The 17737-nt window shown below is 42.4% G+C and overlaps 1 protein-coding gene across 2 annotated transcripts in view; it reads right to left on the bottom strand.

Moving 5' to 3' along the window:
• Nucleotides 1–459: 459 nt before the first annotated feature.
• ADAM19 (ADAM metallopeptidase domain 19) overlaps nt 460–17737 on the bottom strand; it is a 77661-nt gene continuing 60383 nt past the window's right edge. For both annotated transcript variants that reach the window (XM_058171154.1, XM_058171155.1), the window contains exons 18-23: nt 17174–17282; nt 16695–16839; nt 15873–15954; nt 13194–13412; nt 10592–10741; nt 460–5651 (exon numbers count right to left, since the gene is read on the bottom strand). In XM_058171154.1, the coding sequence (XP_058027137.1) occupies nt 5598–5651; nt 10592–10741; nt 13194–13412; nt 15873–15954; nt 16695–16839; nt 17174–17282 (759 nt within the window). In that variant the 3' untranslated portion in view covers nt 460–5597. The remainder of the gene's footprint in view (nt 5652–10591; nt 10742–13193; nt 13413–15872; nt 15955–16694; nt 16840–17173; nt 17283–17737) is intronic.

The raw sequence follows: 17737 nt of genomic DNA, 5'->3' as shown, positions 1-17737 counted from the left end.
ACATCATGTGACAGCAACATGTCGCAAATTTGACACCTGTGATCTAGTTGGCCACTGTGTGATACAAAATGCTTGATTAGGTGGGCCTGTGGCCTGACTCAGCAGGATTTATGTATTGTTTTGTCCAAGGAAACTACATAAGTCGGGCTGTTCTCCAAAGCACCTGAGGGTAGAACAAGAAGCAATGGGTGGAAACTGATCAAAGAAAGAAGCAACTTAGAACTAAGGAGAAATTTCCTGACAGTTAGAACAATTAATAAGTGGAACGACTTGCCTTCAGAAGTTGTGAATGCTCCAACACTGGAAATTTTTAAGAAAATGTTGGATAACCATCTGACTGAGATGGTGTAGGGTTTCCTGCCTGGGCAGGGGGTTGGACTAGAAGGCCTCCAAGGTCCCTTCCAACTCTGATGTTATGTTATGTTATGTTATGTTAAGTAAATCCACATTGTTTCTTGGATTGAATTCAAACTGAAGAAAACTTCTCCAGCAACGAGAACAATTGGTTAAAAAAATATTATCCCCTACCTCTTTAATAGTAGCAATCTCCATGCAATAATTTATGACAAGTATACAAATAGCAATCACAAAATTTATTCAGTATATCTAGGCAAAAGGCACAACGAACTGCATTGTTCAAGTATTTGTATAGGTGTACAATTTGTATAGGTACACAAAAATCATACTGTAAACTCCAAAACAAAGTGGTAAGACATGGTAAAAAAAGGCTTCTTCAAAACATTTTGTGTGGAAATCGTTATAGTGCAGTCTAGGGTTGTACGGTACTTCAGTTATAAAGGCAAAAAGGGCACTTTGGAACCCATTTAATCAAATATTATCTTTTCCTGTGATCATGCAGCAAAGATCATCTCCAAATAATGTATGGCTTGAAAACTGTGCCTCTCCCTCCCTCCCCCAATTTGGTAAATCTTCATCTTGCCTTTTGCCTTTGAATCCAAAGCACTGCACAGCTCTAGTGTTTATTAAACTTGGAAATAAGCTTCACAGGATTTTAGGGGCACAAACTGATTCAATGTGTATTGAGCTGTAGCCCCATGTAACATTTTTCTCCCAATCTATGCCATGCATACGAAAAAACAGAATTATGCGAAGTATTATCAGTATTAAGGCATATGCTGTAATTGAGGCTGTCATTTCCTGCATCTGAAAAGACTCCTTTAGAACAGTGACCCCCAAACTTTTGGGCACCAGGGACCAGTTCTGTGGCGAGAGGTTTTTCCACAGACTGGAGGCGTCGAGCATTTGCAAGCTGCCTGCATCCCGTGGATGGGGCTCGGTTTCTTGCATGCTGGGGACCAGTGTAGATCCACAGACCAGAGGTTGAGGAACCCTGCTCTAGAACAAGGGTCTCCAACCTTGGTCCCTTTAAGACTTGTGGACTTCAACTCCCAGAGCAAAGCTGGCTGAGGAACTCTGGGAGTTGAAGTCCACAAGTCTTAAAGGGACCAAGGTTGGAGACCCCTGCTCTAGAACATAATTATGAAATGTTCCAAAATTCCCTCCATCATGCAGTAACTGTAGGAAGAGTTATTTTCTCTTCCATTATCACACAAGGAAATGTCTCTTATTCCCAGGAGGTAGAGGGAGAAGATAGAGTTGTATTCCTGCACCGGTGAGAAGGGAGCAGGATGCTAATTTTAGAACTTATGAGGAAGTCACTTTTAAGAACTAGCAATCTGATTAATAAGATACCCTTTTGGCTGTAAAATATTCTTGGAAATAGACACACCTTGAAGCAATATGAAATAATAGGCCAAATAAAGTTTAGTGGAAGAAATGGCAGGATTGTGCATATTTATCAAAGCAGTGCTAAATTAAGAATTTGATTTTTTTTGTGTCTTCACCTGCCACGGCTCTCAGTAAAGGATTTTTAATATGATTCTGCAAAGTTTTGGAAACAGATTTTCAGATTACGGAAGACTGAGAATGTAGGATGTGTTTGCATTTCATTAAGGCAGTCATTACACGATATGGCTACAGCAAGGCTTCAACTCCTGCAGCCATAATTTTGAATGACATTATAGGATTGTATTGAAAATTTATCTATCCTCTTCAAAGGACCAAGAATAACTCCGTATGATGGCTGCACTTTCTAGATACTTTCTTACTGTAAACGAGTTGCTTGATTGGCGTGGGTTTGAAACATACACCTAGGAATGCACAAAATACTTTAGCTTTAAAAATGATCATTTCAGCTATTGCAAACATGGAGCGAAAAGTTGTTTGGTTCAAGAGTTTGGTTAGAACAAAACACAGCAGTTTGTCCTGAGCGTGAAATTAGGCTGGAGTCATTTTCAGCACTTTACCTGTTCTGAGAACTGCAGCTGGGCTATTGCTTTGTGGCTTACGACTGGGTTCCCTTTTCTCTACTTTTTCAGCATATCGGTAAACTAGCAAGGATTAAGTGATGTTCTTGCTGTTATAGTTCATACTGGATAAGCAGATGTGGAAGTCAGTTGTAGAGTGGAAAGAGTACATGGTTAGAGCAGAACTCTGTTCCTCTTGTTTCCTCTCTGGATTTAATGTTTTTCAAAAAGTTTTGAAGAACTTTTTGGGGTTTTTAGTTTTTACTTGATCAAATTTTCTACATAAAACTTGGCATGAAATGCTAATTTATAAATGTCTGTAGCTCTCTGGCATGAAAAATAGGGATCTAGATTTCCCACTAAGTCCTATGATCAGAATATTTTTAACAGTTTCAAGCTTTGTCCAACAGAATGAAACTGTTCAAACTATGTTCTAGTACAGGGGTATCAAACTCAAGGCCTGGGGGATGGATTTGGCCCACGGGGTGCTTAGATTTGGCCCGCGGGGTCGCTCTGGAAACAGGGAAGGACTGGCCTGCGGTGCCTCTGCCAGCAAAAACGTAGCTTGCGAGGGCTGTGGGAGGCCCTCCTGAGCTCCGTTTTCCCTGGCAGAGGGTTGCAGGAAGCCATCTCAGGCAAAAACGGTGAAAGGGAGCCCTTTTTCACTGGCAGAGAGCTCAGGCCACCACAGGCGCCCCAGCACGAGTGACATTGAGTTGGCCATGCCTATACTGGCCACACCCACCCCAGCCCCCCGAAGTCAAACACAACCCTGATGTGGTCCTCAATGAAATCGAGTTTGACACCCCTGTTCTAGCACAACACATTCAAGTAGAAGTGTTTTTATAGTGTGTATTGAGGAGACATATTTTGCTTTGTGGCTGAGGAACTCTGGGAGTTGAAGTCCACAAGTCTTAAAAGAGCCAGGTTTGCAGACCCTTGTCCTAGACTAACCATGGCAATTTTACGTCATCAGAAACCAAACAGCATTTCTTTAGCACCAACATACTGCAAAGCAAACTGAAAATAAATCCACAGGATAAAGGAAGCACCACTTAAAACCTGAGAACATTTGTGAAGCCTCGGATATGCCTCAGTGTTACAATTGACTTTCACTACAATTCAAGGTTGTTTAAAGTGCAAAGACAACTTGTGGAGCACAGTTAGACAAACAATAGATGTTTATCAACTGCTCAACTAGCACCATGAATCAAAAAGCCTATTTTGAGCTTCGTGAACTGTGGTGGACCTCTAATTAAGCTGGATCATTAGATATCCCCTAATGAATTGGAATGAGAAGCCTATAAAACTTTGAATGTGGGATGAGTAAGTTAACATCCTTACATAAACACTGATCAATGGACACTTATAAATAGCTCTGCATTGCATTTCAATCAGGAAATTCCCCATTATAATGATGTTATAAAAGTTAATGTGGTACCTTATCTGATGACTTTGTTCTTATTATAAATTTGCTGTATTCTTTATACCAGTGCCAAATTAGAAAGTATAAAAAGTCACTAGTTACATTAAGGAAATTTTCAAATGTTTTAAGTGAATAAGCCCAGTCTATATATGAAAGATAAATACATTTTAAAAAACTCCTTAAGCAGAGTGGGGCAGCAGTGACAAAAACACTGTGTAAACCCTGGATAATATCTCTCATCTTTTTTTGTCCTCAGGAAGGTAAAGTCCATGCAGCAAAATCCATGAGGGTCTCCTAGTATATGAGAAATGGGTACTGATATGCTGGTAAATGATGATTGGTGTGTACTGTAGGTAGAGTAGCTCAGAGTTCTGTTCTCCATCAGCTCACAAAATTCAAGAAAATGTAACAATTGGCTCTTGTGAACCAGCACACCATGGGGTATTGGGTCAAGGGTTTGCTACATCCCTCAGAGCAAAAGAATTCTTGCACCTTCTCCAACTGTACCGTAAAATGTTGTTTCAAGACCAGACAATAAATAAACTCTAAAGTTAACCTAAAATAGGCATAATATAGCTTTAAAAGCCTACCCTACCTCTTCTACCAAAAAAAAAAAAACCAGAAAAAAATCCTGCCCCTTCCCCATGCATGATAAAGTCCAACCTAATTTTTGTCCTTTTCTTCTCTATTCTAGTCCCCTCTAAAACAGCCCACTTCCCTCTTCATATAAAAGGTTTATGAAGTTCCTTCAACGTATTTTCCTTCGGAATAGAGATGGGTGTCATATTAGAAGCATCTCTCCATTCTTCACTTTCTGTTGAAATTACCTCATGTAACACTTGAGGAAAGATCAGCGATCATTTCCCAAAGTTGCATTTCAGAGATACATAAGACATCTGAGTAGAAATGAAGTCAAGACCAGTTGAAGGTTGAAGGTAAACATTTGCCATCACAAAAGCACTCCTGCATAGCTGGTCAGTACTTGTTATAATTCCAAGGCAAATAGACTAGTGGTGGGTTGCTCCGGGTTCACCCCGGTTCGGGCGGCGTGAGGCTCCGCCCACCCGTCCAGACATCATAAAAAATGATCTGCGTGGGTGCCCATGCGCTACCAATAACAAACCTGTAGCAGCAGGTTTTGAAACCTACTACTGAAATAGACCTGAGTATACCTCAGAGAATCGTGGAAGTTCAAGGCAAAATATGGACTCACTGCACTTGTATTACTAAAATTTCTAAATTCTGAAAAGTGTGGACCGAAAAAACTTTGGAGTGATAGCTGATGCCATAGAAGAATATAAGAGATTAAATATATGTAAGAAGATTCCTTAAAGCGAAAGAAAATTCTTCTCTTAAATGCATATACAACAAAATTCTTCAAATTGGGAAATTCTTCTACATGATTTAAAGTAGTTTGGGAGGATCTCTCACCAGCATGCGATGATATTAGGGCATCACATTTCTGTCTTCTTTAATTGTTCCAGAAAGTGTTCAAAGATGGATATATTGGCTCCATTATGCAATGTTGATTAATCAATCCATCTATTGTTGAAACAATGAATTACAGGAGTAATTAAGTCCTCTGCTTCCCTCTGCATGCCAATTTAAACAAACAAATGTTGTAATGGAGAAAGGTCCTTGGTATGTATTGGGAGATCTCTAGACCTTTTCTAGAGAATTGCATCAGCCCATGCCACAAAATATAGGTTCTTTCCTAAAGGTTGCTCTGAAATTGGCCTCAGTTACTTTAGGTCTGAGACTTGTAAAAAACGAAACAAAGCCCTTGAAAATTCCAGGTGAAACCAGATGGAATTGATGCAGATTTTAGAACCATAGGACAAATTTCAGCTTCTAAACTTCAGAGTATTTGCCGCTCCAGGATTTCTCATGACTCGATTCTACAAAAGATATAATAATTTTAGTATTTGTTTTGTCTCAGATAGGAGAAACTAGAGATATATTTGCATTTAGATGAAATGATAGAGATGGGTATTTCCAGCATGCAAACATTTTAAATGTCACATCACTTCTTTCTATAAGTGAATTATAACCTGATCCACAGACTGTAGCTCTGCTGAATGCAATAAAATAGAATGGGTACTAAATATGAGGGCAGAATAACGGCCCCATGGAGCCCTGGAAGTCCACGGTTCATCTTGCCAGCCAGAGAGCCTAACCTTGCTATAATAACCGCGCTACAATAACACCTTGACATTTTGACCGGCCTGGATGGACTGCTGACCGTTTTGTACTTTATTTACTTATGCGAAGATTTTCAACCGCGGACCTTCTTGCCCTGCGAGACTCCCCTCTCTTGCAGGTCTGGCCCTCCACATTATCGAGGGCACATCTTGAGGACGGGTTTTGGAACCCCGAGAGATGGCATGCGAAATCTAGGAGGCTTAGGGGATTTTTAATGAACTCTTTTAGTCGTTTTTTATCGGGGGATTTTAAGGGGAATTTTAAGGGGGAGAGGGAAAGGGCGGGTGTTGGGGGTAGCCCGCCGAGGGTGGGGCCAGTCACTGCGCGTGTTTGCGGCGGGGTGCTAATAGGTCCGAAGGTTTCGGGGAGGTGATGTTCCAGGTGACAATTGTGGTTCCATCTGTGTGGTTAGTGGGAGAGGCAGATATGGCGGAGGGGGGCCGATCGAGATCTGGGAGCACGTGTTCAATGTCTGAAGCCGATCCCGTGCCCCGGCCCCTCAGTTCCTACCCGTTCCTCAGGAGGCCATGATCCTCAGAGCTTGGATCTTCGGCTGATGTTATATAATGCCCGGTCCGTGGCTAATAAAGCTCCCCTGATCTGTGATCTTATTCAGGGGGAGTCCGGACCTTATGGGCATTACGGAGACCTGGTTGGGCCCGGAGGGGGGGGTGCCCCTTGTTGAGTTGTGCCCTCCAGGTTTCCGAGCATTTCATCAGCCGAGGGCCCAAGGTAGGGGTGGGGGGGTGGCGGTTGTTATTAAGGAAGATCTAGAGCCGAGGGAGGCCACTGTTCCTCAGATTGCCGGCTGTGAATCCCTCTATGTGAGGTGGGGCCATAGGAATCAGTTGGGCTTGTTGATCGCGTACCTGGCTCCTTGCTGCGTGACCACAGCCCTGCCCGAGCTGTTGGAGGTACTGGCTGCTGTGGCGGTTGAGACCCCCAGACTTATAGTCATGGGGGATTTCAACTTGCCATCAGTTGGCTTGTCATCGACGGCAGCTCGGGAGTTCCAGGCTTCCATGACGGCCTTGGACCTGATTCGAGTAAATGATGGCCCTACGCACATGGGGGGAGGCATGCTGGATCTGATTTATATCTCTGGACAGTGGTTAAATGATCTGGTATTAGATGATTTAGTAACAGAACCAATGTCATGGTCGGATCATTTTCTCCTTCGCCTAGACTTCCGAACCGCCATTCACCACCGCAGGGAGACGGAACCTATACGGTGGTTCCGTCCCAGGCGCCTGATGGACCCTGAGAGGTTCCAGACGGAGCTTGGGCCATTCCCTGAGGATCTGGCCCACGGCACGACTGAGGAACTGGTCGTGGCCTGGGAGCGGGCCGCGGCCGGGGCCCTGGACCGTGTCGCGCCTTTGCGGCCTCTGACCCGGCGTAGATCTCGTCCGGCCCCTTGGTTCTCCGAGGGGCTGAGGGAGATGAAACGCCGGAGAAGACGCCTAGAGAGCACCTGGAGGTCCAGTCGCCCGGTTGATCGGACACTAGTTAGGACCTATTCTAGGACCTACCTAGTGGCAATGAGGGAAGCGAGGCGCTCCTCGCCTCCACCCTCATTGCGCCGGCAGATAACCGCCCGCCGCCCCAGCTGGGTGACCCGCTCTCTCCTACATCAGGAGGTGCGGGATGACCTTTGCAGGGACGAGCCGAGGAGTTTAGTGGTTATCTATACGATAAAATCGCTCAGCTGAGGGACGGTCTGGACCGAATTTGGGATGATCCAAGCGAGGAGAGGAGGCACGCCTTGTTGAGCACATTTGGGATGAGTTTGACCCTGTGGCTCCGAGGACGTGGACAGGTTGTTGGGGAGGCTTCACGGCACGACATGTTTACTGGACCCGTGTCCTTCCTGGCTGGTACTGGCCACTCAGGCGGTGACACGAGGCTGGCTCCAGAGGATTATCAACGCTTTGTTGGACGGGTTTTCCTGCCGCCTTGAAAGAGGCGGTGGTGAGACCCTCCTTAAGAAGCCCTCTTTGGACCCAGCTATTTTGGGTAATTATCGTCCAGTCTCCAACCTTCGCTTTGTTGCGAAGGTTGTAGAGAGTGCCGTGGCGCGACAGCTGCCCCAACACCTGGATGAAGATGTCTATCTAGACCCGTTCCAGTCCGGCTTCCGACCCGGATACAGCACGGAGACAGCTTTGGTCGCATTGGTGGATGATCTCTGGAGGGCCAGGGACAGGGGATATTCCTCTGCCCTGGTCCTATTAGACCTCTCAGCGCTCGATACCATCGATCATGGTATCCTGCTGCGCCGGTTGGGGGGATTGGGAGTGGGAGGCACCGTATATCGGTGGTTCTCCTCCTATCTCTCCGACCGGTCGCAGACGGTGTTGACAGGGGGGCAGAGGTCGACCGCGAGGGGCCTCACTTGTGGGTCCCACAGGGGTCGATTCTCTCGCCCCTGCTGTTCAACATCTACATGAAGCCGTTGGGTGAGATCATCAGTGGTTTCGGGGTGAGATACCAGCAGTACGCTGACGACACCCAGCTGTACTTTTCCACCCCGGACCACCCCAATGAAGTTGTTGAAGTGCTGTCCCGGTGTTTGGAAGCTGTACGGGTCTGGATGGGGAGAAACAGGCTCAAGCTTAATCCCTCCAAGGCGGAGTGGCTGTGGATGCCGGCACCCCGATTCAGTCAGCTGCAGCCGCGGCTGGCTGTTGGAGGCGAGTTACTGGCCCCAAAGGATAGGGTGCGCAACTTGGGTGTCCTCCTGGATGATCGGCTGTCGTTTGAAGACCATTTGACGGCCGTCTCCAGGAGGGCCTTCCACCAGGTTCGCCTGGTTCGGCAGTTGCGCCCCTTCCTTGATCGGGATGCCTTATGCACAGTCACTCATGCGCTCGTTACCTCTCGCTTGGATTACTGTAATGCTCTCTACATGGGGTTCCCTTGAAGTGCGCTCGGAGGCTTCAGTTAGTCAGAATGCAGCTGCGCGGGTTATAGAGGAGCTACGCGTAGCTCCCATGTAACACCGCCTCCTGCGCAGACTGCACTGGCTGCCTGTGGCCTTCGGGTGCACTTTAAGGTGTTGGTTATGACCTTTAAATCGCTCCATGGCTTAGGACCTGGGTACTTACGGGACCGCCTGCTGTTACCACACGCCTCCCACCGACCCGTGCGCTCCCATAGAGAGGGACTTCTCAGGGTGCCGTCCGCCAAACAATGTCGGCTGGCGGCCCCAGGAAGGGCCTTCTCTGTGGGGCTCCCACACTCTGGAACGAGCTTCCCCGGGTTTCGCCAAATACCTGACCTTCGGACATTTCGTCGAACTCAAGACTCATCTTTTATCCGCAGGGCTGGCTTAAATTGGGATTTTAATGTTAAATTTATTAATTTTAAACGAGGTTTTTTAGTATGGTAAATTTTAATCACTGGGCTAATTTAAATAAGTTTTTTAAATCGTATTTTAAACTTGTATATTGTATTGTCGGTTTTATTATGCCTGTACACCGCCCTGAGTCCTTCGGGAGAAGGGCGGTATAAAAATCAAATAAAATAAATAAATAAATAAATAAATATGCATTGCATCTTAATCTAAAATGCTTTCTTTACTTTACTTCATGTTTACATTGATCACTGACTGTAAAAATATGTTGTTGTTCTTAGCAGGTGTTGGATTAGAAGACCTCCAAGGTCCCTTCTAACAATATTCTCTTAGACCATCTGTTACCCACTAGGTTTCTATCAGGATTTGCATTCTCCAAAATTTCTGCTTTTCCCCTTATTTACTAAACTTTCTACCCAAGTTCACAAATGCACATACTTGTACTAACTGCTGACCATCGAGGTATAGGTTGCAATAATTCACTCAATTTCCACCCCCCAAATGCAACTACCTTGATCTTTGATACAGTAATTTTAAGATCCCTGCTCCTCACTCTTAGCATTCACTCACTCATATAAGTTCCCAGTCAACATTGGTTTTATCCGCATACAAAGTATACACATATTCATATCTTCAACCAACATTACTCTGGCATACAGGAGCTGTAAACTGATCACTTTCCATCAACCTTCCCTAAAGAGAAGAATTGGAAACCAGACAAAATTTGCCAGAACTACTGGATTCAGACAGGGCTACTTGAACAAACCACTGCCTCTTTAAGAGCCAGGGAAAAACAGTAGGGATTCTTCAGAGATGCCGGGATCCAAGCACACCTCACCTTGTTTTCACTTTTTAATGCGGGGTTTAATAAAGAGTTCTTTTCAGGAAGACAATTGAGGCAAGTGACAATTGAGCTTTTTTTTTTGGTGACATCCAAGGACTAAAGCGTCTCCCATGAAAGGCTTATCTGGAGCCTTGAAATTTTCCAGTGACATTTCATTGCCTCAAGGTTTTTGCATCTATTTTAAAATTCATCTCTTGGTGAATTTTAGTTTTAGGCTTTTCTACCCCTGGAAAATATGCTACAATTAGGTGGATATCTTTACTATTCTTTTATTAAATCAACTTATCTTTCTGTCCTTCCCAAAAAACAAAAAAAAAATTGATATCATGTGTCCAGTTGAATATTTCAAAACAGGAAAAATATCACACAACACTCAAGTGTTATTTTTTCCCCTTTATCTTGTATTTATATATCCTTGTTATCATTTTATAGCTCACCTCTGCCAAGACTGCATGTATTCCTGTATTCTTTGAAGTGCCATAGGATGGTACTGCTCCTGTTTTCACTTTGGACAATCCCGTCCTGTTGCTTGAAGGGACTGGATTAGCCGGAAGTGCTCTCTGAGGTGGTTTTAGTCTGGAAGAATCCTAGGGGAAAAAGTAAGAATTCTTCATTTTTTATGATATGATATATAGATGGATGGATGGATGGATGGATAGATAGATAGATAGATAGATAGGTGAGAGAGAGAGAGAGAGAAATAAAATAAAATAAAATAAAACAAAATAAAAATTGTACAGATCTAATAACTGGATAGATAAACAGGTATCTATTAACAGTGTGGTATAAAGAACATTAGAAGAGCTCAGAAAGAAAAGAAATTTATTAGGCAGAAAAAACATTCACAATTTAAGGTACCATATATTCCCCAAATGCCCAAATGTGGTGGCGTTGCAACTTCAGAATTCTTGGGCAGCAATGTAATACACCCGGAGGCCACCAGAATTGTGAAGGTCAATTTAAGATAATTATATTCTGTTTTTCCTTTTCACGCTTTATGATGTATACAAATGTTATGCAAGACAAAAATATGCACTGATTTGCATTTTTAGAAGATGTACATGATTGCTCCCACCATGTTCTCTCTCTCTCTCTCTCTCTCTCTCTCTCTCTCTCTCTCTCTCTCTCTCTCTCTCTGTGTGTGTGTGTGTGTGTGTCAACAGCCATTATGGTCCAATGGGTAGAATGCAGTATTGCAGGATGACTCTGCATTGCCACTGCCAGGAGTTCGAGCCTGTCCTGCTCAAGGTTGACTCAGCCTTCCATTCTTCCAAGCTGTTGGGGACAATATGCTGACTCTGTAAACTGCTTAGAGAGAGCTGTAAAGCACTATGAAGTGGTATATATGTCTAAGTGCTATTGCTATCTGTCTGTCTGTCCGCCCATGGCTCATAAATTGCTGCTGATTCTCATATAAGAAACCAATGTGCTATACACGGAACTGATCTTGCAGAAAGTGCAGAAACCTCAGTTAGTATGAAATACAATAACAGCATTTTGTTCAGGCTGCATCAGTCTCAGAGTTCTTTTCACTGAAGTCTCATGACAGGCTGTCTGGTTGTTGTAGATAAATTAGATCAGAGAGATTCTGGATTTAAGCATCATAATTGTCATGTCCATACATTTATGATGTATTTGCACAATCAGCTTCAGGAAACATTTTGGGCACTTTTGGTTTCAAGGAATGAACAATTGTAGCTTGTTAGGGCCTAGAAATTATTAAAAATAATGTTGATACATGGCTTGGTTCATCACAAGGCTAAGTTAAAAATCTGGAACCCAGGGTTTACTAAACCAACTATATATTATTCCAAGCTAAAAATGAAGTTTAGTTCCTCATCGCTGAAATGAGATGTTCTATGCAGAGAAGAGATTGGAAAGGAAATTTGTTAGACACAAGGTGGTGCTATCATTTCAACCTTATTGGTTTTGCCAACCAACTTGAATCTGTTTGAGATGAAATGGTAAGGGCGGTAAGAGAAATCTGGGCTGTGAAGAGCTCCTGCAGCTTTCAGGCCCCAATATATTACTCACCTAAACTTTGGCAGTAATTCCACCAAAACACAAAAATGCAAGTCCTTCATCATTTATTGATGGGAATCTTTTTTAAAATGCTTAATTCTCTCATTTTGATATATACAAGCAAAACCATTTCTCTGAGAATAAATATTTTATTTATTTTTTATTTATTTATTTATTTTCACACAGTATATATAAGCATAAGCATGAAATAATTATACAATATATAAGCATATATATAATAAGTATATTAATTGGATATAACGAAAGGAAACAATAGGACAGGAACGGTAGGCACTTTTGTGCTCTTATGCACGCCCCTTACAGACCTCTTAGGAATGGGGTGAGGTCAATGGTAGATAGTTTTTGGTTGAAGCTTTGGGGATTTTGGGAAGAGACCACAGAGTCAGGTAGTGTATTCCAAGTATTAACAACTCTGTTACTGAAGTCATATTTTCTGCAATCAAGATTGGAGCGGTTAACATTAAGCTTAAATCTATTTTATTTAAATTATTAAATATTATTAAATTATTAAATATTAAATTATTAAATATTTAAATTATTAAATATTAAATTATTAAATACTTCTCTTAAAATAATACTGGATCCTGAACTACTTTCAGTACATTACCACATCAACCACTATGCTCTCTTGCTGCATCAACCCATCAGTCAAAAACCCTATATAATCCTATATATTTTCCTTGTCAATACTTGCTTACACAAAAGAACTATGAGTGCTCCCCTTATAGGCCAGGTCATGCCCGTACAAGTGACAGTCAATCTCAGATATAAGACACACCCAAATGATACACCGTTTACATCTGTGTTGAGAAAAATATACGGTCCAATTATACAATGGAGATTGAAGCAGACACTTCTACTCTAAAATTACACTAGAACACATTTGGTAGCAAATACCAAATGTACTTGTTTGAATGTTCGCTATTTTTAAAACACCTGTACAGCTTACCCAGAGTTACTGACAAGGAGAATTTCATAGGTATATAAATTCCTCACCTGCTGAACCATGACTTTTGGAGGCGGAGGTGCAGGTCTGTTTGGTGGAGTTCGTTTTGGCAAATGTTTCTCCTCGGTACGCTGTTCCAGAAAGGGGGGTTTCTTTGTGTAGTTAGCTGGAAAAACCGGGGGTGGTGGCTGACCCTGTCTCTTGAGCTCTGTAGGTGGCTCGCAGTATAGCACTTCAGATTTTGAGAGTGCATTCTGTATATCAGTAATCTATAAGCAAATCATACAAAGAGGAAGATGGCATTTCTATTTGATCAGTTGGTGTGACTGATTGACAACCAACTTTTTTCTGGCTTTAACAGGGGACAGCACCGAACTGACCCAGTCTGGGCTCAAAAAGACTTAGGATAGACTTAGTTCATGCTTAATTGGGGGACCTCAAGGGATTTGCATAGTTATAAGTGAGAATTGGAAGTCGAAGAACAACTCCAAATTTACTAGGGGAATGTGTCCATAAGTCACCAGGAGTTAAACTCATTTTATCTTTACCAGAGGTGGGTTTTAGCAGGTTCTGACCAGTTCTGGAGAACCGGTAGCAGAAATTTTGAGTAGTTCGGAGAACCGGTAGTAAAAATCCTGACTGGCCCTGCCCCCATCTATGCTCTGCCTCCCAAGTCCCAGCTGATGGGGAGGAAATGGGGATTTTGCCACACCCACAGAACTGGTAAAAAAATTTGAAACCCACCACTGATTTTTATCTTTTCCCTACTCTGGCAAATACTCACAGAGATCAAATAAGGTTACAGCAATCACTGCTCTTCTATTTTCCAAGTATCTTTCTTGAATGAGTGCTGCCAAATGCTGCCAATATATTTTATGTCCTGGCTTAGTAAGTGCGTGTGTGTGTGTGTGTGTGTGTGTATGTGGGGTGTTTATGTATATATGGATTTTTCTGTTCATTCTTGTGTCCTTATTTTTATAGATTCCAGCACTTGGAAGAGTACATTTAAAATATAATCTATACATGTTCCTTATTAGAAATATTTGCAATAAATACAATTTGCAACTCTAAAAAAGAACAAAATTAAGAGGCATTATAATATAGTGGTTAAGAGGCTGAGCTTGAAAGCCTCCACTTAATAATAATAACAACAACAACAAAGTTGGAAGGGACCTTGGAGGCCTTCTAGTCCAACCCCCTGCCCAGGCAGGAAACCCTACACCATCTCAGACAGATGGTTATCCAACATCTTCTTAAAATTTCCAGTGTTGGGGCATTTACAACTTCTGCAGGCAAGTCGTTCCACTTATTAATTGTTCTAACTGTCAGGAAATTTCTCCTTAGTTCTAAGTTGCTTCTTTCCTTGATCAGTTTCCACCCATTGCTTCTTGTTCTACCCTCAGGTGCTTTGGAGAACAGCCCGACTCCCTCTTCTTTGTGGCAACCCCTGAGATATTGGAACACTGCTATCATGTCTCCCCTAGTCCTTCTTTTCATTAAACTAGACATACCCAGTTCCTGCAATCGTTCATATGTTTTAGCCTCCAGTCCCCTAATCATCTTTGTTGCTCTTCTCTGCACTCTTTCTAGAGTCTCAACATCTTTTTTACATCGTGGCGACCAAAACTGAATGCAATATTCCAAGTGCGGCCTTACCAAGGCATTATGGAGTAGTATTAACACTTCACATGATCTTGATTCTATCCCTCTGTTTATGCAGCCCAGAACTGTGTTAGCTTTTTTAGCAGCTGCTGCACACTGCTGGCTCATATCTAAATGGTTGTCCACTAGGACTCCAAGATCCCTCTCACAGTTACTACTATTGAGCAAGGTACCACATATATGGTACCTGTGCATTTTGTTGTTGTTTTTTGCCTAAATGTAGAACCTTACTTTTTTCACTGTTGAATTTCATTTTGTTAGTTAGCGCCCAATGTTCAAGTCTGTCAAGATCCTTCTATAACTTGAGCCTATCTTCTGGAGTGTTGGCTATTCCTGCCAGCTTGGTGTCATCTGCAAATTTGATGAGTTCCCCATCTATCCCCTCGTCCAAGTCATTGATGAAGATGTTGAAGAGTACTGGGCCTAAAACAGAGCCTTGGGGTACTCCACTGCATACTTCCCTCCATTGAGAACTACACGTTGATTGCAGTTTGTCAGCCAGTTACTCACTTGACACACTGAGCAACTGAGTCAGGTATTATATTTCAGACCAGCCTCTCCCTGGGGCATTGCTGTAAGAGTAAGACAGACCCCCCACTTACACTGCCTCAAGTACACTCATAAATTAACAAATAATTAATAAATATATAAATAATGATTTGCAATGAGAAAAAAATAGTTGAAGATCCCAAAATGGTCTAATTCAGAATTTATGGGAACTGACATCTGGAACAAGTTTCTTACAACGTAACAAGAAAATTAGTTGTAAAATTAAGATATTTTGTTTCAGTAGTGGGTTCTACTTACCTTTGCTACTGGTTCGGAATCGGGACCACACATGTGCGCGCTCTCACTTTGCTCATGTGTGGATGTGCATGCGCAGAGCGTCCCTGATGACGTCCAGGTGGGTGAGCGGAGCCTCCCGCTGCCGCCACTACGGTTTGCCTGAACCAGGACGAACTAGTAGAAACCCACCACTGCTTTGTTTGATAGCATATTTTAAAATGCTGAGGAATCAGAGCATGGCTCAACAGAAGTTTGATTAGAAATTAGTCATTTCAAAGTACCTTTCTCTGTCCTTGTGGAGTTTTCAATTTGAATGCTGGGTTGGCATGTCCATTCACTTCCTTCTGAACGGAAGGAGGTGTGCTGTATCCAAACAATAGGGACAAATGGGTATTATAAATCATTTCTGCAATTGCACTTGCATTATTTGTATAACGATTTCTCTTACAAATAAAACCACATGTTTTTATCTAGACTAACACTGCAAAAAGGCCAATATACTCAGTAACCAACAACTCATATTTCTATGGGTGAAATCTCTTGTTAAATATAAAAAGAGACTTCTTTTCATAATGTTTCTAGCAGGAGATCTATAGGGTGAGTGCTGACAGGTCTGAATAGTTATCAAAATTCTAAGTGGAATTATGCCCTGGATATATTTCAAATTATAGTTCACACACTATAGTATGGCTCTTATATGTAATTCACCTCTTATATGTACTCAGCTACTGTGTTCGTAAATCAATTTAGGGCAGGAGTCTCTACAGAGTAAGATTTGCCAAAGCTAACCTTTCTCTAAAAGCCTTGATTATGGTCTCCAAAGCTTTTCCAGAAACTGTAATGGTACATTTATAATATATGTATATAAGTAAAAGAATACTGGCTTATCATGTATGTATCCATAAATCAAATGAGATATGAGGGGGTATGAGCAACATCACAACCACCCTCATGCTTACTTACCATAAAAAAAAATCATCTCATTTACTGACAAATCATCCACCCACCCACTCCTTCCTTCCTTCCTTCCTTCCTTCCTTCCTTCCTTCCTTCCTTCCTTCCTTCCTTCTTTCCTTCTTTCCTTCCTTCCTTCATTCATTCACCTGGACTGTTGGGTTTTCTTGGGAGCAAAGATAGTCTTCTTAACTGGCACAAGTTTGGCTCTCCATTTGTAACAGCAAAAAGCTATTCCAATTAAAGTCAAAAGCAAGATGGAAACCAGGACACCTATGATGATTGGAATAGGACCTGGACCAAAAAAAAAAAAGTCAAAATTATTCAAATCCACTGATTGTGCTAAAATGCAACCACCACCCAAAAAATCCCACAAACCCACCCACTGTAGGATGTCAGCATTTGAACAGGTAATAGTGAAGGGCATACAGTATCTGTATCATTTGTCCCAATGCTGAATATGAGAGAGACGAAAACTTCACTTGCCAAACTCCATCTTCCCCTCAGTTATATTGGAATGGACCACCCAATACATTGTGGTCCTGTGATTCCCCTACTCAGCCAAATCCCTGCCCCACAAGCTCTGTCCACATGTCAATGATCAAATAACAATACAAATCACACCCACTTTTTTCAAGCATGGGGCCACTGTCCAGGCTTCCTCCCTTTCCAGGTTTATCACAAAATGGAGGTGCCCATCCACTGAAACAATGGCAGTTGTGATTGTTGTTGCAGATCTGTATTGAGAGAACACCATCAGTGTTACTTCTGTAGTAAACACCCTGCTCAGGCCAATCCAATAGCACAAGAAGCCTTTGCAACTTGCCTTGGATTTTGTTAGAGCTCAGTGCATTTAAAAGTCACCCCAACAATCCATGGTTATATCCACCATCCCTCCCAAGAAATGCAGTGTTTGAACATTCTTTTCATTTTTAACACTTAAGCCACAAAGGGTATATTTGCATCTTTCAAAATTCACTTTGGGTTATATGTGCATTCCTGAAGAGGAACAGAGATGACTTCCCACTATTTTTAACCTCCCAATAAATACTCTCTCCATAACAAATGGCCATAACTTCTTCTCAAATGTAAAACCACAGCTTAAGGAAAGCCGCCCCTTCCAACATTTGATATTTAAGATCAGTATAATACTTCATAGCCGGTCTTTATGTTCTGAAGAGAACCCTAAAGA

Source organism: Ahaetulla prasina, chromosome 2 (assembly GCF_028640845.1).
Source record: "Ahaetulla prasina isolate Xishuangbanna chromosome 2, ASM2864084v1, whole genome shotgun sequence".
Taxonomy (NCBI): Eukaryota; Metazoa; Chordata; class Lepidosauria; order Squamata; family Colubridae; genus Ahaetulla; species Ahaetulla prasina.
Note: the sequence above shows the minus strand (reverse complement) of the source record. Positions and strands in the feature narration are given on the sequence as shown.